This window comes from Triturus cristatus, chromosome 6 (genome assembly GCF_964204655.1).
Source record: "Triturus cristatus chromosome 6, aTriCri1.1, whole genome shotgun sequence".
NCBI lineage: Eukaryota > Metazoa > Chordata > Amphibia > Caudata > Salamandridae > Triturus > Triturus cristatus.
The window spans coordinates 43,133,405-43,155,450 of record NC_140589.1 but is presented as its reverse complement, the minus strand read 5'-3'; the positions used below and the strand labels follow the sequence as shown (position 1 = coordinate 43,155,450).

The following is a 22,046-nucleotide window of genomic DNA, read 5'->3' as shown; positions in this document are numbered from 1 at the left end:
GTGGTAATTTGCGATTCCTTATGCCAAATTCGCACAATTTAGGTGCTTTCTACAATCATAATTTGTGATTCCTTAAATGCAATCGCAAAATAGGGAATCGCAAATTTTGCGATTCTCTAATTTGCGATGCCCTTTTGGGATGATACATCCCAAAAGGCCTTTTCCCGTTCGCAAACGGGCCGATTCTGAGATTCGGCCCGTTTGCAAATGGGAAAAGGGCTTGATACATATGCCCCTTTATGAGGATTCGCAGGCATTCTTTCCCTGAACAGGGAATAATGGTGCACTTACCTGCATGATATTCACATAAAGGGGGTCAGATACCAGAGGGTCAGAATGAAAAAATAGAATACCGGTCTGTTGTGCTCACAATCGCTCTCCTCGGGTGTCCACCCTTCTAGAGTAAAGCTTCACTAACATATATATAGGATAAATGTCTCCAAAAAGTAACTAAATAACCATAGTGGTAAGTGCCCCCTGGTACCAAGAAAAACCAGACCTAAGATTCCCAAGCTAAGCATAAATTATACCTCAAATATAAGCTTTAAATATATTTCAGAAATGCAGTTGTTTCGTTTGAAACCTCACCTTGCCAGTTCCAGAAAATACACACATTTCTTTCTGAAAAGTACATTTTTCATTATACATACATTAGCTCATTCCCTATAGAAGGAACAACAGCACTTTTGTGAAAATAAACTGTACAAGTCTGATCCAGGGCATGGAAACAAATGCAGCTCATTTTGTTGGCAAATATTTCCTCCACTATTCCCGATCCTTCGCTTTATATCGATACATAACTTGCTCGTTCATATAGTGTTAACGTGCGTTATGAAAGGAAGCCAAATAAAAATATGTAATAAATAAAAACAGAAAGTGTGATCCGGATTAGTGGACGCTTGTCATATATGCTTCTAACACTTTTGGGCGCCTAGGAAACACGAAGCCAGCCAAGGTCAATGGCCCTGTTTCTAAGCTCTCATTAATGAGTTTCTCGGAGGGCCGTTAACAGATGCTAGGGCAGAATGCAGTGTATGCAGGATCACTGCATGGGTCTTTGTGGGCATCGCAGCGCTACCTCACTGGTGCAGCAGGTGCCCCAACCTCCTGAGAGTATAGCTCACTGGTGCAGCAGGTGCCCCAACCTCCTGAGAGTATAGCTCACTGGTGCAGCAGGTGCCCCAACCTCCTGAGAGTATACCTCACTGGTGCAGCAGGTGCCCCAACCTCCTGAGAGTTTACCTCACTGGTGCAGCTGGTGCCCCAACCTCCTGAGAGTATAGCTCACTGGTGCAGCAGGTGCCCCAACCTCCTGAGAGTATACCTCACTGGTGCAGCAGGTGCCCCAACCTCCTGAGAGTATACCTCCCTGGTACAGCAGGTGCCCCAACCTCCTGAGAGTATACCTCACTGGTGCAGCAGGTGCCCCAACCTCCTGAGAGTATAGCTCACTGGTACAGCAGGTGCCCCAACCTCCTGAGAGTATAGCTCACTGGTGCAGTAGGTGCCCCAACCTCCTGAGAGTATAGCTCACTGGTGCAGCAGGTGCCCCAACCTCCTGAGTGTATACCTTACTGGTGCAGCAGGTGCCCCAACCTCCTGAGAGTATACCTCACTGGTGCAGCAGGTGCCCCAACCTCCTGAGAGTATACCTCACTGGTGCAGCAGGTGTGCCAACCTCCGGAGAGTATACCTCACTGGTGCAGCAGGTGCCCCAACCTCCTGAGAGTATAGCTCACTGGTACAGCAGGTGCCCCAACCTCCTGAGAGTATACCTCACTGGTGCAGCAGGTGCCCCAACCTCCTGAGAGTATAGCTCACTGGTACAGCAGGTGCCCCAACCTCCTGAGTGTATACTTCACTGGTGCAGCAGGTGCCCAACCTCCTGAGAGTATAGCTCACTGGTGCAGCAGGTGCCCCAACCTCCTGAGTGTATACCTCACTGGTACAGCTGGTGCCCCAACCTCCTGAGAGTATACCTCACTGGTGCAGCAGGTGCCCCAACCTCCTGATACCTCACTGGTGCAGCAGGTGCCCCAACCTCCTGAGAGTATAGCTCACTGGTACAGCAGGTGCCCCAACCTCCTGAGAGTATACCTCACTGGTGCAGCAGGTGCCCAAACCTCCTGAGAGTATAGCTCACTGGTACAGCAGGTGCCCCAACCTCCTGAGAGTATAGCTCACTGGTACAGCAGGTGCCCCAACCTCCTGAGAGTATACCTCACTGGTGCAGCAGGTGCCCCAACCTCCTGAGAGTATACCTCACTGGTGCAGCAGGTGCCCCAACCTCCTGAGAGTATAGCTCACTGGTACAGCAGGTGCCCCAACCTCCTGAGAGTATAGCTCTCTGGTACAGCAGGTGCCCCAACCTCCTGAGAGTATACCTCACTGGTGCAGCAGGTGCCCCAACCTTCTGAGAGTATAGCTCACTAGTGCAGCAGGTGCGCCAACCTCCTGAGAGTATAGCTCACTGGTGCAGCAGGTGCCCCAACCTCCTGAGAGTATAGCTCACTGGTACAGCAGGTGCCCCAACCTCCTGAGAGTATAGCTCACTGGTGCAGCAGGTGCCCCAACCTTCTGAGAGTATAGCTCACTGGTGCAGCAGGTGCCCAAACCTCCTGAGAGTATAGCTAGGCCAGAGTCTACTAATTACTAGAGCAATTCCAATACACAACAGCCCATGCAGTGCGCCTTACATTAGAAGTAAAAATATGTCAAAATCAACCAACAAGAGCTTTCAATTAAGTATTCTCTCACCGCTCCCAATAAAGAAGACAATTCCTAAAAACAATGACAATGCATATAAATCGATAAAATCAGGACCCAGGAGGAAAGTCAGATAATATAAAAAAGTTTCCAGTGGTACATAAAACAGGCAACGAAATGCCAAGATGTGACAGTAATTTTGGACGGATGTGTAGGTATGTACCTTTCTAGTTGAGAGCAAGAACACACCAGAACAATGATGTATTATCGATCTACTGATCTGTACAGAGCATTCCTACAGTGCGCCATCCACAAAGAGTCTCTTGGTGCCATGGAAGGTTATGGACAGTGCAAAGGAGAACCCTTCAATACTATGTACAAAATGGACTCCTTTTCCTAGGAGCGATGGAGAGTCAAAGGACACCACTGGGAGCCAAGAAGCAGCCACACAATTGTTTCAGACATCGAAACCGCGAGACATTCTGCTCCAACTTCAGCAGAAAGGACAGAAAATTCCAGAGTTGGGCCCTTGTACCTCGAATACCCTGGGAGCTTGAGGATGGTGTGAAGCGGAGTCTCAGATCGAGGCGAAAAAGGGTTGCAATGGCAGCACTTCGGACACTCTGCTAACCGCCTAAGAGTGTAGAGGGAAACAACTGTTACAACGCATGCATTATAACACATGCTTCTACCCCGCACGCCATTACGACGACATGGCTGGCTGTAGGAGAGTAGAAGGTACTGGATTTAACTCCAACACCTTCCCTACTGTTGCACTGACTGGAGCTGGAATAGTAAATTATACAATTCCAAACTCCAGCGCACCCCCAACAGCAAGTCATTGTAACAACTTATGTTGTAATGGCATGCGGGGTAAAAGCATGCATTGTAATGTCATACAACCAAATTTATTAGGAAGGCTAAATAAACAGGCTTACGTTAATCAAGGTAAGCGTTAAATAAATGTATTTAACACCAAGATTTGATGTGAAAATTATGGAAGTATAAAATCCCATTAAGTAATGCAAATGAAATAAGAAGCTCCTGGACACTACTACAGTTTGTTTTACTAGTCAGAGGGCGGAGTCAACCAAACTTCTGAAGTCCTCCCTCTCTATGAGGATTGTGACAGGTTGCCGAGTATGTCCACAAATCTCTATCCCAGATATTCAGGGGATTCTGGTTAAACAAGATCTCCTACTTCAAGGAGTTCCATTTAAGGCAGTTGGAGGTTCACCCTCCGGCACACGTGGTGCGGAGTATGTGGGAAGCATTAACACAAGACGTCTGCCTCCCCCTGATGGACACAGAGCCTGGATACAACCCGTAAACGTAAAGAAGAACCTGGCACCTAACAGCAGAGAAGCCAGAGATGTAATGTAAGGATTGAAGAGGAGTGGGGGAAGCCATGAAGCCTCACACATATTCCAAGTAAATGTGTTTGCCTCCATTAGTAATGGGACATCTGGTTGGCTAGCGCCTAAGCCAGGCAGAAACCACCACTCTTGTCAGGTCAGGGGAGTTACACGCTGAAGATAACCTCTGCTCATCCCCTTGGTGGCTTGGCACCAGTAGTCAGGCTTATCCCAGAGGCAATGTGTAAAGCGTTTGCACAACACACACACACAGCAGCGACACATTAGGCACACCACAAAAGAAACTCCAAACCATGTTATATCAAAAACAGCCTTTGTATGATCCATAAACACATTAGAACCTAATCACAAAAGTACACTGTGCCCTCTGGCACCAGGTAATACTTAACAGGGGATTATATACATACTGGTAACCTCACAGGTAGCAAAACACATTATGCCTAAATCATGAGCATGAACATCATAATTACCCCAGTGACCTGGTAAGGAGCCTTATGCATACATCATCATTAATATCATTAATAGCAGTGCGCCACAGTAATCATTATTATTGCAATTCTCATAATCACCTCCTGCCCTTCTTAGGCATTTGCAGATCACCCTTACTGGCCTCGTGCACTTACATTAAGGCACAACATTTGTTCATTCCTAAGCAGGGGCCCTGTCCTGGCCTCGCCCCGCAATGTCCTTCACAACACGGGGCCTCCAAACTGGCCCGTAAGATAATGGGGGCGAAGGTGCCACTCACCCTTGTCTCCGGTCAGGAAACCACAATGCCCCCGTGTTGCAGCTGCCCGCATTCGGCGGCGAAGCTGCATGAATAACTCGGCACCAACAGTGCCTTTCAAGCCCCATTCACCGGGACTTCTCAGAAAAATAGGGCAGGTGCGAGCCGGGAGCCTGCGAGGCTCCGTCTGACTTTGGGCTGCACGCAGGGCTCTCCTCAGGCCTACGGGAGCCCGGCCTTGGACCAGGCAACCCCTGCCTGTCGTCCGCTCCGGCAGCACCTCCTCCGGCCGTCCGCAACCGCCTGACTCCTTCTTTGGGAAATCATGGAACGAGGTCTCCGTCGACTTCTGGGCAGTTTCCTCTGCTCGCCGTTAGCTCCACCCACAACCAGGCGATGCCTGACTTCCTGCTCTTGCGGCCCGAGAATGAGGATCGAAGTCTCCACCGTGCTAAGATCCTTGGTCCCACTCCGGGCCTGCTCTCTTCGGCGAAGCCAGGCACCAAGGGGAAATCCTGCAGTGCTCCACACACTCCACTGCAGCGGGGGCCAACTCCTTTGAACAGGAAGAATTCCAGCTCTCTCAAAACGCTCTTAGTAAAAATGATGAAGCCAAAAGCGCTCCGTTTGCCCTTATTTCAGAGGGCACGATCAAAGAATGCAGCGCTAACGAGACGCTATGTCCTAGGTTTAGAGGGGCAGAGCTGGGTACAGGCAGGCCAGCACATAGGGACCCTCAGGAGACAGCAGCTGGGTCCCACGGCGGTTCCTCCTTGCCCAGCGGTCCTGCAGCAACACAGCTCCAAGCAAGTACCAAAATCATGGGGTCACAGCCCCAATATTTATACTGTATGTCCTCTTTGTCCTGCCCTGGCACTGAGCTTGGGACCCAGTTCCAACTGGTTTTGGGGGGTACTCAAGCATTTCTATACAGTGCTCAACAGTCCCCTTTGACATAGCAGGTCCTGGCCCTAGACACACCACAGGGGGGCGGAGCCAGCATTGTACAAGGTAGGCACAGACCTATTCAGAGTCAGGGACTAGTCCTCCCACTACTCCAAATGCAGATCTGCCTATTCAGCCTAGCGCAGACTCTGCCTGCCCTCCCTGGAGCCACACACCTCACCAGCCCCTGTCACTCCAGAGCCAGACACGTAATACACATCAGGCAAGCAGACACAGCACACAGAAATGCCAACTACTAAAAGTGGCATTTCTAAAATAGTGATAATAAATCTGTGCACACCATTACGCAGCATTTATTTTTACTATTCCAAACATACCAAACTTGACAACGCTGGTCCTCTCAGATTAGAAATTACCACTGAAACACTTATCAGGGAATCCCTAATGCATTCCTATGAAAGGGTAGCCTCACAGCAGCGAGAAACCAAAATGGTTGTATGTCACTACCAGGACATGTCACACAGTTAAGGCACATGTCCTACCTTTTTTTTACCTACACTGCACCCTGCCCACAGGGCTAACTAGGACCTAGCTTAGGGGTGACTGACATGTAGTAAAAGGGGAGTCACAGACATGGCACCCAATTTATGTGCCACGTCACAGTGGCAGTAAACTGCGCGCACAGGCCCTGCTACGGCAGAGGCCTGAGACAGGTTTGAAAGGCTACTTTGGTGGGTGGCGCAAGCAGCGCTGCAAGCCCATCAGTAGAATTTAATTTACTGGACCTGAATATCTGCGATACCACTTTACAAGGGAATGACAGGTAAATTAAATAAGCCAAACAGGTGTAGCCCAATCTTACCATGTTTACCACAGAAAGCACACTCACTTTACACTGGACAGCAGTGCTAAAGTGCCCAGAATCCTAAAACCACCAACATGAGGTCAGAAAAAAAAACTAGGAGGAAGGCAAAAAGTTAATGGATGACCCTGCAAAAAGGTCCAAGTTCAACCGACTCCAATCTCTCTGACAAAATAACTCAGTCCATTATAGGGCAGTGCTATCTAGGACTACATCTGTCAACTGGTGCAGATGTTTTTCGTGTTTAATGCCATCAATGTGTCAAAACTAATTTGCATATGGCTGGGTGTGAACTGGGGTGGCATGTTGAGCAACAGAACGATGGATTAAAACCAGATCTTTGTGACTGGGGGTGAATGACTAACAATGTTGAGCATCTTTTTGTGTTGCTATAGTCGCCCTAAGTGAGAAGGGTATGCCCAGACGTGGGTCCCATGCTTGCTATGCCACTGCATTCAAGCTATCCTGGCTCATGAGGGGTGATACACCGCAACCGGTCCCAGGATGCTGGTTTTCTGGTCCAGAGTGGACCGGACCTGGCAGGTCGGGCTGGACTGTTCCCCTGGGGAGCAGGGATAAGACTTGTTTGCATATGGCTCGGTCCAAACTGGGATGGCATGGTTAGCAGAAAACAAAAAATGATGGATTTAACCACATCTGTGACAGGCAGTGCACGATTGCCAATATTCAGACTTACGTCCATCATCTTTTTGTGTTGCTATAGTGAAAGACCGCCCACCAGTCCAATAGAATCAGGGCTGACATGCCTCGACAGCCCACCAGTCGCAAGTACAAGCTGAACCTAGAGGGGGCCTGGCTTGCCAATCTGAGCAGGACTGCTCAGACTGGAGCAGGTCCAAGTCTGATTTTCATATGGTCGGGCATTGTGCTGAGTGGCTGAGGGGACACAAAGGTATGATGGACTGGAATGTATCTTCAGTAGTTGATAATTATTCAAGCATACACTCATCACTTTTTTGTTTTTCTAAGAGAGACATCCTAAATGTGACAGGTATGCCCAGAAGTAGGTGCCATGCTCTCTATGCCATTAGACTCAAGCTAAACCTCACTGACGAGCCCCAAAAGGCTGAATCTAGTCTGGGGTGACTCGTTGAAAGGGGGATGGGTCCGGAGGTCCGACGTAAAACACAATCCTTACCTGTGGTACGGGGAACGCCAACACCAGGCAGAGTTCCTGGTAAACAAACAAGCCGGAATGACACACTGGAACATGCGTCACATCAGCCAGCCACACCCACCCCTCGTATCTTCCCACAGCAAGGCCCGAGGACGGGAAAAGGTGGAGTTAACCCTGGAAGCATTACTTTTCAGCCACTAAAAAGAGACCTGGACCAGGAGGGAGGGTCTCGAATCGGAGAAGGAGTCGGGAGTCGAAGGAAGAGCGAGACGAAGCGGAGAGACGATGAGAGGAACTGCGTCGAGCCGGAACAGGTCGGAAACAGAGACGGAAGCAAGCCGGAGGACCTAGAGGACTGCTGGAGTGAAGACTGGTGGTGTCCCCCGGAGGAGGCTGTGGAGTGGCCGCAACTCAGGAGAGTTGCGGCGAGGCCGGTGAGTGACGGGGTTCAAGGGGAAATACAGGCAGGAACTGGGGTGGAGGGAGGAGACTAAAACGGAGGGAAAGGGGTGGAAAGGGTATGGGTGGTTCACACGGGCACTGACTTTATTTTGTTGCTTGCGGCACCATTATCCCTGCACCTCCTTTGCTCCTCCTGAGCCTAGTGCTACCCTCCCCATCACGCCGTTTGCCCAACAAACACCCCCTTTCCCCATTTTGCACCTAGGAAGCTTGGCACATTTGTTTTTAAGCAAACCATGCGCCAACCCTCACATTTGTGAATCGTTTGGGGTGATAAAACTGTTTTCCTGAGAGCAGAAAGTCTGTTTAAGAACACTGGCGAGGTGACGGGTAGAATAGCGCCTGCATAAGTTTGAATGAATCTAATACTGATGGCCCACCATTTCCTCTCTTTATGAGCCTTCGGGGGGGTCCAACCACGGCCGAAGAATCCAGACAGACGCCGTTGAGCTCCAGCTCAGAGGAAGAAGAAGAAGAAGATGAACAGAGCTACCCCAGTACCTTACCACGGATAGGACAAGAGACTTTTCCCATAATAAAACCAAAGAGTATTCTTCCTGACAATAAAAGTATCTAACGCGGAAAATATATTCAGCCTCCGCGTCTGTATATCCGACCCGCCCTCCCACACTCGTGTTCCTGCCTGGCGTGTCAGACTGGCCGTGCCCTCTGAAGCAGGACAAAAACTTGTTTTTGTATGGCGGGTCTCTGTCTAGCGCGGCATAAAGACCAAAATCAACATAAATAATTCAATGGACTTGTGTGGGTCTGCATAATTACCAGTGCCTACGGGTAATTCCACACATCACATTGTTGTTTTTCTATATATTTTTCTTTGGCACAAACTATGGTAAATGAATTTGAATGTATTTAATAATTTTGTAAAGCACTCGTGTCACCAAAAGAAGCTTCAGTGCACTGAGGGGATGGAAATGAGACTGGAAATGGGGTGTAGGAGTTGCAGGCCAGTAATGACTAATAAAGCACAAACGCTTGTTGGAAAAAGGCAGTGTTGGAAGGCGGACCTCGGGGAGTCGGAGAGACCACCCAGAGGGGCCCCCACACTGTACGAAGTAGCTGAGCGCCGCTGAGAAGAGGGAGATCCTTCTCCTATCATGTACTAGCACAGTAACACCACCACACCTGACTCAAGGAGGTTGTCTTAAGACGAGCAAATCTTTATCAGCACTTAAAGGTTACGGGATCAATATTTACACGAAAAGGGATCGAGGGATCCACAAAAGTCTCAGTGTCTCCTTAGAAGGGAAGGGGTAGCGGGACAGTCTTTGGCAGGAGCTTGGTACGAGGGTACCTGGGGCCCAATTCTTATCCTCAAGCTGGAGGGCCTCCGGACCTCGGAGGGGGCGAGCCGCGACGGCGTCAGCAGGCCTCTGGCGTTCAGTTCGTGGAGAGCCGCGACCAGGTCAGCTGGGCTCACAAGGTGGTTTCTGCTCAGCTCGAGCCGCGACGTCATCAGCAGGGCTCCGAGGGAGGTTTCAGCGAGGTTGGGCCGCGACAGCGTCAGCAGGGCCCCGATGTTCCGGGGGACTTCTAGCTGAAACCTTGAAGGAGCCGCGACGCAGTCTGCAGGGCTCGTGGTGGTTTCAAGCAAGAGTTCTTCTCCGTAGGGTCGGCCGCGATTCAATCAGCAGGGCTCTCGACTCCGGGATACAACTGCCGGTCTGTTGCGGGGTCGCCCCAGATATAGGCCTGGAGCCCTTTGAAGTCCGGAACCTTGCGCCCGGAGGGGCGGAGAGGCCGGGTTGGGAGCGGCCAGACGCCCAGCAGGAGAGGCGCCGGGCCCAGGAGAGATGGAGGCCGATCGCACCTCGGTGTGTGGGGACGGTTGGGGGTCCCATTGATACCACCCTCTGCCAGGGCGATGAGGTGTTCACGTGATACCCCCGGCCAGTTCTTGGTGCCTCAATGTCTGGGCCTCGCTGGGGCCGAGGCCGGGTTGAGCGGAGTCAGGTGGACTGGTGTGCAGGGTCACGTGGGAGGCAACAAAATGGTGGAGCCCCGAGGTGTATGCGACCTCGTGCGGCTCGAACGGGTGGCCCGTGGAGGCCAGGGCGGGGAACGGGCCCAATCCCAGGGAAGTCAGGACCACGCCACGAGGCCGGGTCCAACAGGCGTCCCCCCCAGCCGAAGGCAGGGAGAGTCACCCATCTTCTTGGGGATTCTCCTCGTCGAGGCGGAAGAAGCGGGACAGGCCGTCAGCGTTGGCGTGGTCATTGCCGGGTCGGTGCTCAACCGAAAAGTCCATCCCTTGCAGGGCAATGGACCATCGCAGCAGCTTGGGATTCTCGCCTCTCATTTGCATTAACCACCGCAAAGGCCGGTGGTCGGTCTGGACCCGAAAGTGGGTACCGAAGAGATAGGGCCGGAGCTTCTTAAGGGCCCACACTACAGCGAAGGCCTCGCGCTCGATGGTGCTCCATCGTTGCTCCCGGGGCAGCAGCCGTCGGCTGATGAAGGCCACCGGGCGGTCGAGTCCCTTCCCATCAACCTGAGACAGGACGGCCCCGATCCCATATTCGGAGGCGTCTGTCTGTACGATAAACTCTTTACTGTAGTCAGGGGCCTGGAGTACAGGGGCAGTGCACATCGCGGCCTTGAGAGTCTCGAAAGCTGATTGGCAGCGGGGAGTCCAGTGCACCTTCTTGGGCTGTTTCTTCGAGGTGAGCTCCGTGAGAGGCCCCACAATGCTCCCATAGTCCCGGATGAACCGCCGGTAGTATCCGGTGAGGCCAAGGAAGGCCCGCACAGCGGTCTGGGTAGTGGGAGGTTCCCATGCCTGGATGGCATCGACTTTTGGTTGGAGGGGGGCCACCTGACCGCTTCCCACCTGATGGCCCAGGTAGGTCACCGATCCTTGGCCGACCTGGCATTTGCTGGCCTTAATCGTGAGCCCAGCCCTTTGGAGGGCGGCCAGGACGGCTTTGAGGTGAACTAGGTGCTCAGCCCAGTGGTTGCTGTACACGGCAATGTCATCCAAATAGGCCGCGCTGAAGGCCTCGAGCCCGGCCAGGACCTTGTTTACGAGTCTCTGAAAAGTGGCCGGGGCATTCTTCATGCCGAAGGGCATCACCCGAAAGTGGTAATGCCCATCAGGGGTAGAAAAGGCGGATCTTTCTCGAGCGCCGGGGGTAAGCTGAATCTGCCAGTACCCGGCGGTGAGGTCCAGCGTGCTCAGGTAGCGGGCGGACCCCAAGCGATCGATGAGTTCGTCGGCCCGGGGTATAGGATGGGCGTCCGTCTTGGTCACAGCATTCAGGGCCCGGTAGTCTACACAAAATCGCAGCTCCGGGGGATGGCCGGGGGCTGCGGCCTTTGGTACCAGGACGACAGGGCTGGCCCACGGGCTGTCAGAGGGCTCGATGACCCCGAGGGCCAACATCTTCGCTACTTCGGCCTGGATGCATGCCCGTACTCGGTCGGGTACCCTGTAGGCTCGGTGTCGCACGGGGGGGCTGTCCCCGGTGTCGACGTCGTGGACGCACCAGTGGGTCACCCCCGGGGTGAGGGAGAAGAGGGTTGCGTAGTCCTGCAGCAGTTGTTGACAGTCGATGCGCTGTTCCGGGGTCAGGGAGGAGGCGAGCTGGACACCTTTGATGGATCCGTCGTGGACGTCGTTCTGCAAGAGGTCGGGTAGGGGCTCGGAGTCGTCCTCGCCCCCCTCGTCGATCGCCAACAGCAGGCTCAGTTCGGTCCGGGCGAAGTAGGGTTTGAGCCTGTTAGCATGTAGAACCCGGAGGGGGTTCCGGGGGGACTCTAGGTCAACTAGGTAGGTGACGGGGCTCTTCTTTTCCACCACCTTAAAGGGCCCAGTCCACTTGTCCTGGAGGGCGCAGGGCTCAACAGGGGCCATGACCCAGACTCGCTGGCCTGGCTCGAACTCGATTGTCGAGGCGTTCTGATCGTACCACCGCTTCATGTCCTCCTGGCTGGCTTCGAGGTTGGCTTCGGCCAGGGCTCGGAACTTGCGGGTCTGGTTACGTAGGGTCAGGAGGTATCGGTAGACGTCAGGAGGGGCGCCCTGGAGCTTCGTCTCCCAGCCCTCCTTGACCAGGCTGAGGGGCCCGCGGACCGGATGTCCATACAAGAGTTCGAACGGGCTGAACCCCAGGGACTTCTGTGGGACTTCCCGGTAGGCGAACAGGAGGCTTGGCAATAGGACATCCCATCTCCGCCGGAGGGGCTCTTCCAAGCCCTAGATCATCCCCTTTAGGGTTCGGTTAAAGCGCTCTACCAGCCCGTTCCCCTGGGGGTGATAGGGGGTTGTGAATTTGTACGTGACCCCGCACTGCTGCCACAGGGACCGCATGTATTTGGAAATGAAGTTTGTGCCCCGGTCGCTCACCACTTCGCGGGGAAATCCCACTCGGGAGAAGATTCCCATTAAGGCCCGGCCCACCACGGGGGCCGTTACAGTTCTTAGCGGGACAGCCTCCGGGTACCTGGTGGCGTGGTCCACGAGGACCAGGATGAAGCGGTGGCCCAGGGCGGTCCGGGGGTCCAGGGGCCCCACAATGTCGATCCCGACTCGTTCGAACGGGGTGCTGACGGCTGGAAGGGGCTGGAGGGGGGCCTTGACCCGACCCCCGGTCTTCCCGCTGGCTTGGCAGGTCTGACAGGACTGGCAGTGGTTGTCCACGTCTTTTCGCATCCGGGGCCAGTAGAAGTGGGTCACCAGACGGCTGTAAGTTTTGTCTCGTCCCAGGTGCCCGGCGAGGGGCACGTCATGTGCCAGGTTGAGAAGGAACTCTCGGAAGCGGAGAGGGACCACCAACACGCGGCTGGCCCCGAGTTCTGCCACTTTCTGTTCACTGTACAATAGGCCCTCGGCCCAGTAGACCCAGTGGGTGCCGGTCTGGTCACCGTTGGCTTGGGCGGACGCTTGTCGTCGGACCCCTTCGAGAGAGGGACAGGACTGCTGTTCTTGCTGGAACTGTTCTCGCGAGGGGCCCCCTTCGTGGCGCCATTGTGTAAGTTCTGGTAGGGTGCCTAGGGAAGCAATCTCTTGGGGGAGGGTTCAGTCGGTCCAGTGTCGGTGTCCGCCTCCCCCTTGTTGCAGGCGGGGGTTGGTGCGAGCCCCTCGGGCTGGGCGGTACCGGGGGCCTGGGATGAGCGGGGGGCCTGGGCGGCCATGGACCGGGTGATGGCGCAGGCCCATTCGGATAGTCTCAGCATTCGGAGGTGCTCTCGTCGCTCCACTTGAGCCCAGGGGGAACTCTCTAGGTCGTTCCCCAGGAGGCAGTCCACGGGTGCGTCGTCCCGGACAGTTACTTTCAGTAGGCCTGACACTCCTCCCCACTCGAAGGGGACCAGGGCCATCTGGCACAGGCTTTCGCTGTTGTCGGCCGTCCGGACGGGGCACAGCACATCGGGTAGGATTTGTTCGGGGGTCACCAGGTGGCAGCGGACAGCGGTGACACTGGCGCCGGTGTCATGAAGGGCTTCGGCCCGTCGGCCATTGATGGTGACCTGCTGCCGGTATTTCTGGGTGTTGCTTGGGATTGGTGTGCGGGGCACCATTTCTCGGCTGCCCAGGCAGACCAGGGACATGGCCGCCGGCTCCCATTCGGTGGTTCCTCGGTCGAGGATTTCTTCTTCTTCCTCCCCTTCCCCCAGGGCGGCGGCCACCAGCTGTCGGGGCGGGGGCCCGCCGGCCCCGCTTCTTCGGTTCAGGGGGCATACCGGATCGCTGGCATAGTGTCCGGTTTGTTGACAGCCGTAGCAGGTTACTGGGGGCCATGGTCCGGTTCTGGCTGCGGTCGCCCCTCTTTGGACTAGGCTCGGGGAGAGGTGTTGCGGCAGCGGCCCTCGAGGCGGGCTCCTGGGGGCCCCGGCGGGGGGGTCCCGATTCCGGTTCGGCCCTCCCCCTCCACCGCGTTGGCGTGGAGGTCCGGTGGGGTTCCTCTGGTACTCCCCCATCGAGTTCCGGGGGACGCGGGTGTTGACCCATCGATCGGCCTCGACGGCGAGTTTCCGTGAGTCGGTCATCTTGCTGTCGAGGAGGTGTTGCCTTAGCTCTACGAAGCAATTGTTGGAGAGATGTTCCCAAACGATGAGGTCGACCAGCTGCCCGTAGGTGGTGACCTTGCTACCCTTGATCCATCCTTCTAGGGCCCGGCTGAAAAAGTCCACATATTCCACCCAGGTAGTGCCCGGGATCTTCTTACAGTCTCTGAACCGCTGGCGGTACATTTCCGCAGTTAGCCCGTAGCGGGTGAGCAGGGCCTCCTTCATGTGGTCGTAGGAGGTCATCACCTCCTCTGGCAGCTGGAGCAGTGTGTCTCGACCTTCACTAAGGAACCGACCCCACAGGCCGGCGCCCCAGTCCTTTCGGGGCACCCGATGGGAGGTCATGGCCACCTCGTATGCTTTGAACCATTGTTGGATGTCGTCATTTTTGTAGTACTCCTTGACGACATCTTTAGGGATATGTACCTTGTTTTCGGCAGGCGGTAGGGTGTCTCTATTACTGGTGGTGTCGGTCCCCCCGTTCTTTGCCTTGATTTCGAGCTCTTTGAGACTTCGCTCGTGCTCAAGGGTCAGTCTTTTTTCCTCCAACTCTCGGTGCCGTCTCTTCTCTTCTATCTCCTCTTGTAGCCGTAGCTGCTCTAGGGCCAGTTTCTTTTCTGCTAGCTGGAGTTCGCCGTCCAGCCGTAATCGTGCGAGCTCTAGTTCGTGGTTCCGGACCTTCTCCCGTTCTCGTATCTCCTCTTCGGAGAGGCCGATTTCTAGGCTGTTTCTTCCTCCGGTTGCCGGAGTCGGTGCGGTTGATGTGGCCACAGTCAGGGGCAGTGGACCTTCGTCCTGGGAGGGGCCTGCCCCGGCCTCCAGCCAGGTCCTCAGGGCTTTCTGCATCTCTTCTTTGGTACCTAGGCCGGTGGTTGCAATGCCCTTGTCTTTGCAGAACTGTTTCAACTCTTTGTGCGTGTATTCCTCCAACCGTTCGGGCTGGAACTCCGTGGTCGTGTTGTTCTCTTGGTTGCTCATGACTTCCGGTTGTTTGGATGGGTAGCTAGTGGGTTACTGGCTTGTACGTACTGCGTTCGGCTCGGATCCCGTCGCTGGCCACCAAATGTTGGAAGGCGGACCTCGGGGAGTCGGAGAGACCACCCAGAGGGGCCCCCACACTGTACGAAGTAGCCGAGCGCCGCTGAGAAGCCTCCGAGGGAGATCCTTCTCCTATCATGTACTAGCACAGTAACACCACCACACCGGACTCAAGGAGGTTGTCTCAAGACGAGCAAATCTTTATCAGCACTTAAAGGTTACGGGATCAATATTTACACGAAAAGGGATCGAGGGATCCACAAAAGTCTCAGTGTCTCCTTAGAAGGGAAGGGGTAGCGGGACAGTCTTTGGCAGGAGCTTGGTACGAGGGTACCTGGGGCCCAGTTCTTATCCTCAAGCTGGAGGGCCTCCGGACCTCGGAGGGGGCGAGCCGCGACGGCGTCAGCAGGGCTCTGGCGTTCAGTTCGTGGAGAGCCGCGACCAGGTCAGCTGGGCTCACAAGGTGGTTTCTGCTCAGCTCGAGCCGCGACGTCGTCAGCAGGGCTCCGAGGGAGGTTTCAGCGAGGTTGGGCCGCGACAGCGTCAGCAGGGCCCCGATGTTCCGGGGGACTTCAAGGTTTCAGCTAGAAGGAGCCGCGACGCAGTCTGCAGGGCTCGTGGTGTTTTCAAGCAAGAGTTCTTCTCCGTAGGGTCGGCCACGATTCAATCAGCAGGGCTCTCGACTCCGGGATACAACTGCCGGTCTGTTGCGGGGTCGCCCCAGATATAGGCCTGGAGCCCTTTGAAGTCCGGACCCTTGCGCCCGGAGGGGCGGAGAGGCCGGGTTGGGAGCGGCCAGATGCCCAGCAGGAGAGGCGCCGGGCCCAGGAGTGATGGAGGCCGATCGCACCTCGGTGTGTGGGGACGGTTGGGGGTCCCATTGATACCGCCCTCTGCCAGGGCGATGAGGTGTTCACGTGATAATCCCTGGCCAGTTCTTGGTGCCTCAATGTCTGGGCCTCGCTGGGGCCGAGGCCGGGTTGAGCGGAGTCAGGTGGACTGGTGTGCAGGGTCACGTGGGAGGCAACAAAATGGTGGAGCCCCGAGGTGTATGCGACCTCGTGCGGCTCGAACGGGTGGCCCGTGGAGGCCAGGGCGGGGAACGGGCCCAACCCCAGGGAAGTCAGGACCACGCCACGAGGCCGGGTCCAACAGGCAGCATTAATGTGTTTGTAGGCATAGTGACAGAGGGCTGCAGGAGGCCAAACTGTCATCTGGTCAGGCACTAAGAAGTAATTATAATCACAAAGAACATGGGTTTCCGCTTTAGGATCTGCACATCCACAACAATAGTTCATAACACATCAGCATGTATGTCTTGAATTTGGCATATAGAGGTGCTCAACGGTGTCAGCAATACCCACCCATCAGGGTATCAACACATTTGGGACAAATCCAAATGCTACATATACATACACAGTACACCTTAGCACACCCAAAAGAAAGGTAACTATAATCCAAAGTTTGAGTAAAAACCAAGGCACTAAAACAATAGTCAGTTTTTCAGATGTCCTTAATCACAGTCGTATGACAAGAAACTCTCCAATCAGGTCCGGTTGTAGATTTTTTTTAATGATCAAGCAACAGCGCAGAACAGCAGCAGCCGACGCGCGTTTCGCCCTCTGGGCTTTTTCAAGGCTTGGGAGTCGAGGCTAAAGCTTCTAGCTAGTTCAATGTTGAAAATTATGTATCGGTAACTTGGAAGATTAATTCCCGAATCACCACTGCCCACGTTCGTCTTCTTATGACACGTGGGTATGTGTGACCAAGACACGTTCTCAAAAAGAAGGTTTATCGTCGTAGTAAACGAACCGGACCTTGATAAGTCCTGAATCAAAGTGAGGTCTAGTGAAAGACGTGCAACGCGTCTTTCACTAGACCAAAGGCAAGACCTATTGGCTATGCCAATGCTTGTTTAGAAGAGCCCTCACTCACCAACCTAGTTGGTGACATGCTTCATCATTGGGCTCCCACCAGAGAGGCTGAGTGCCTCTACAGTGTGCTACGATGCCTGACTACAGCGGAGCGGGATTTTTTTTTGTGATAAGTGCAAGCGATGGTGCAAAGGTGGGAATAAAATAGCCTTTACTATTCCTGAAAATGTTTTAGTAAGGCTAGATTAAAATGGGGAGTGGATGTCGCGACTGAGTAAATTGGTCAGTCACATCCTAAGTAAAAATTAGGTCTACATGTTTCAGCCTCCAAATGCCAATCGCGAGACTTTCTTCAGGATGAGGGACCTGTAGTACAGGGGTCCTGTAGACGGGCACGAACTAGGTGTCACATGGGCGGCATACTTTGGAGTACGTGTGACAATAAATTGAGTGATTCGATCAATTAAAGCCAGTACTGGCTCGCAAGCATCCCCTACATTTGGAGAACTCCCTTGTTGCGCACATTTACATTTCTTTCAGGAAAGCAGACCCCTGGCAAGAAGGCTTGTTTCTTGTTTAACTGTCTCCCTGCTTCGGTTTTACAGCACTGGAGACTCACTGAATGACACTTCAGCTGAAGCATATAAACTATCAGAATAAACCGTCCCATACTATTTTTTTTCTCCAAAAAGTAGGGGAGCGGTTTTTCATAAATATAAAAGGTAAGGCCATGTCATGCCCCTCCAATCTCAGCCAATCCCACCTCTGGCTTTGCCATACCTGCAAAGTTTCCCAATACCATACGTAATGTGATAATCCATTCCAGTTTGTTTCTTTGAATTCTGGGACTTGCTTATTTTATTATAAAACAGTACTACACATCCCAGAATTCAAAGAAAAACCGGGACTGGAGTAGTAAAAAACTGGACTGGAGTATTACATCACACATGGACCTGGAAAACTGGAGCTATGATTTGCTTTCTAGCATTTGAAGTCCTGTTTTAAAATATGGACTACAAATCCCAGAATGCTGAGAAAATCGTGGCGTGAAAGGGCTACCCGTAGACATGAAAACTCGAGAGCACAGCAGCGGCGGGTGCAGATATTAATATGTATATATGGGAAGTCAGTGCAGGTGTGTCTCGGCACACAGCGCATTGAAGCGGGCACATTGATACTTCATTCAGCCGGCACTACGGAAGCCGCGCAGAGTCAAAGCTCGCCAGCCCGGGCGCCGCACCTACCCCGCTCTGCTTCTTGGTGGGCTTGACCCGCGCGAAGATCTTTATGGTCTGCTTCACCATGATGCCCCCGAGCCTCTAGCGCCTCGACGGACCGCAGCAAGGCGCAAAACAAAAACTTCCAGCCAATGGGCGGTCCCAACATGCTGCAAGGCGCCCCTAGTAACTGTTGCTAGGATCGGGGGCATGACACCTGTAGCTCGCATATGACTGGCTGACAGGGGAGTCTGTCAGATGCAGGAGGTGGGACTTGTGAGTGACCATAACGTCATGACGTAATTGTGTGCCGGCACGAATACCAAGAGATTGTCAGCGCGAGAGTAACGCTAAATACACCTGTCCTAACATCAAGATAGGTGGAGTTAGGGTTGCCAGTTAGGATTGTACGCATGCGCAGAGGATGACCGAGACGCATGGCTGTTGCTTGTGTCTGTGTTGTGAAGCAGTCAATGTGTCTCCCTCGTTGAATTAAAAACTCGGGGCTTTAAGTGCACTGGGTCCCTCTGGGTCGCAGACCCGGCAGTTGTTAGAAACGGATCACGTGTCTTTGACTTAGCTTGCAAAAACATTTATCTATTTTGTCCAAATGTGTGGAGGTAGACAGCTAACAGCCATTGATAAAGCCAATAGTGCTGGCTAGTTTTAGATGAATGCAAACGACGCACAGATGATGGACAGAATGCAGAGCAAATCAAACATTCTCCCCCAGTCAATAGACCAAGCCATAAGCAAATCAGTCTTGACCCTGTGCCTCATGGGAACAGTCCCGACCGAACTGCCAAGCCATGTCTTCCCTGGACCAGAAACAAGCATCCTGGGACCGGTTTCGGGGCGTAGTTTTAGATGAATGTCACTTGTTGTGTTGTATATCTGGATGGCTAACAAAATCCTCAGAGAGGAACCAAAATACCAATTATAGGCAGCTGACTTTTTATGTAGTGTACCAATGTAGGGGTACACCATGCAAAGAGTCCAGACGTCCCTTAATGGATCACAGGGTTTACTATAATAATCCCTAGTGCTCTATTTGTGGTAGTGTGGTCGCGCAGTTTAGGCTTATCATAGTGTTGATCATTTGCTGTACACACCGAGTCTATAAATGAAAGAAACTCAAAAAGTAATCCGAGACCAGTTTAGAAAAATACCACACATTTTTATATATTTGTAGACACTAAGATCATCGGAATCAGGTAAGTACTTTCGAAGATAGGACTTTTATAGTAAAATGCTAAAATAATGGTTTTTGGAAGCATGAGCCTCAATTGCGGTAAAGTTATCCTATGTGAGAAACATACACTGCATACATATATTTGCGAGCGTTTCTTGAGGGTGCCTTTTGGGACTTGAGGTGCTTAGGGGCCAAGGTCCAAGAAACCACCTGCAGTTCGGTTTTACCTGCCCTGGTGAGTCCGGGTACTGTGCTTGTCGCATTGGTAGCCTCGCGTGCTACACATTAAAGTCAATGGCTGTGGTGTGGTTGTGGCCAATACACAAGGCATTGAAGACGTGTGAGCGCAGAGCTCTGTCCCGGCCCACAAGATATCCTGCTTTTACGACGGCTTCCACTCACCTCAAGAGGCTGGACAGATCCCACCCCCTGTACCTCATAGTGGGAAGACTACGCTGGAAAATATACGCCGCCAGCAGCCCGGAGCACCGAGAGACAGCTGTCGAAGGGGGTGCCATCCTGAGAGCTCACAGCAGGTAGAAGCGAGCACGCAGCGCGGGTTCGCCCGCGGCCTTCACACGAAAGGCCCCAATTAGACTAGTGGTTGGGGGGACTGCAGATCCAAGAAGAAAGCATTAGCAGACAGGGCACAATATCAGCCCCGTCAAGACGGGGGCCGATAGCCCAGCAACGCCCCACAGTGTTTTGGGGACGGTGACGCAGACGGCAGGCCTAGCACGGCCATGAGCTGTGGCGCTGCGGATATCGGCCGGTCTCTGGGGTGGCGGAGAACTGAGGAGGCCCTGGGGAGATTCCCGGCGAAAGGTTCGCAACGGGACACCCCCTTGCCACTGCCAACAGATGTCCTAGTGAGTGCTCTGGATCGAACGCAGAGAGGAGATAAGCCTGAAAACGACCTGCAGAGGTGCTGGGAGCCCAAGAACAAGGTACCTGTAACCTGCCCGACTCTTGGAGAAGAATAAGATGTAGAGGGGGCTCCAGTGGGCGATTGCGCCCCGAGGCTGACACGGGCCCAGCCCAAACTGAGCCCTGAATATTGTGGGCGAGACCTAACAGTAGATTGCCGACCAAAGGGGGAGAGCAACGCAGGCGGATTAGGCTCTTTGCTCAGAGGCAGGAGGAGGATACCCGGGGCTGCTGAGGGGAAATGTGGAGGAGGAGAAGCTTGGCATTTCATAACAGTAGAGCAGACTAGGCCCTCCTCCTTCTCCCTCTTATCCACACCAGAGATGAGGGAAAGAAATAGATGCTACAGACTGAGCAGAATGAGAACACAATGGAAAATCACCTTCTCTGTCCATGCTGAGCTTGTGAGATTTGCACTTAGCAACCCTTCTCACATTCCACACTCTTCCATCCTGAGTAATCACAGTGTTGTTGCAAACCTTAACAATTTTAATAGGATGACCGAACTTGGAAATTCCTTTGGCCAAAAACTCAGGTTTTTTAACCCTAACCCACTCACCAACAGTAAAGTCAGGAACTTTTACATTCATGTTGGAGTGAAACAACGCTTTCATCTTGCCCTGCTTAACTTCCACCCGCTTAGCAACCAGATCCAAATCAATACAATCGACAGCCTTGTTGACTTTCTTGATCCACCATGGACAAATATCAGAAATGGGTTCTCTGTCCTTCAAAAGTCTGAAAGGGCTTACTCCAGTAACCGAGTGGGGGGTGATGCGGTACATCCATAACCTTTTTCTTACCACATCCCTCCAGGACTCACTGGACTTACAAGCAGAATCAATGCCATCCTTTAGAACCCGGTTGAATCGCTCCACTTGGTCATTCTCCCTTGGCTCATAAAGAGATGTGGTCAAATGCCTAATTCCACACATGCATAAGAAACTCTCCATCTCCTGTGATATGAGTTGTAACCCGTTGTCCGTCACAAGGACCTCGGGGGGACCCCTCATACGCAAAAACTTCTTTGAAGAAAGTAATAATGACTTGAGTGGTGGCACTTGCTACAAACTTAACCTCTGGCCATTTAGAATGGTAATCAACCATCACCAGAGCAAAATGTGCATTATAAGGTAGATGATTGATAGGGCCTGAAATGTTGAAAGCCACTTTTTGCCACGGAAACTCAGGCCACGGAACAGGTTTGAGAGGAGCAGAGGAAACCTTTAGCATCTTGTCACTACTTATGCACTCGGGACACTCCCTAACAGTTCTATCGACCATTTTGTCAAGTCCAGGCCACCAAAAAAGAGCCCTAATAAGGCGTTTCATAGAGGACATCCCAAGATAACCCTGGTGGACAAGCAACAGAATCTTACTTTGCATGGAAACTGGAGGAATGATCTTTCCCCCTTTGAAAAGTAGACCACCATCCTCCTCAATCTAGTCAGAAACGTGGCAAAAAGGGGCGATATCAGCAGAGGCAGATTTTTCCTTAGGCCAACTGTTAGAAGGGCGACCTCCGGGGAGTCAGATGGTGTCGGACTGACCACCCCGAGAGGCACCGTTCCGTAAGGATGCAGCCGAGCGCCGC

The 22,046-nt window shown here is 53.0% G+C and overlaps 1 protein-coding gene across 1 annotated transcript in view; it reads right to left on the bottom strand.

Annotated features, from left to right (window-relative positions):
* Positions 1 to 18,525, bottom strand: part of KIF6 (kinesin family member 6) — a 1,720,339-nt gene extending 1,701,814 nt beyond the window's left edge. Inside the window, exon 1 of the mRNA XM_085610234.1 lies at positions 18,361 to 18,525. Within this exon, the coding sequence (XP_085466360.1) occupies positions 18,361 to 18,420 (60 nt within the window). The 5' untranslated portion in view covers positions 18,421 to 18,525. The remainder of the gene's footprint in view (positions 1 to 18,360) is intronic.
* Between the last annotated feature and the right edge of the window lie 3,521 nt (positions 18,526 to 22,046).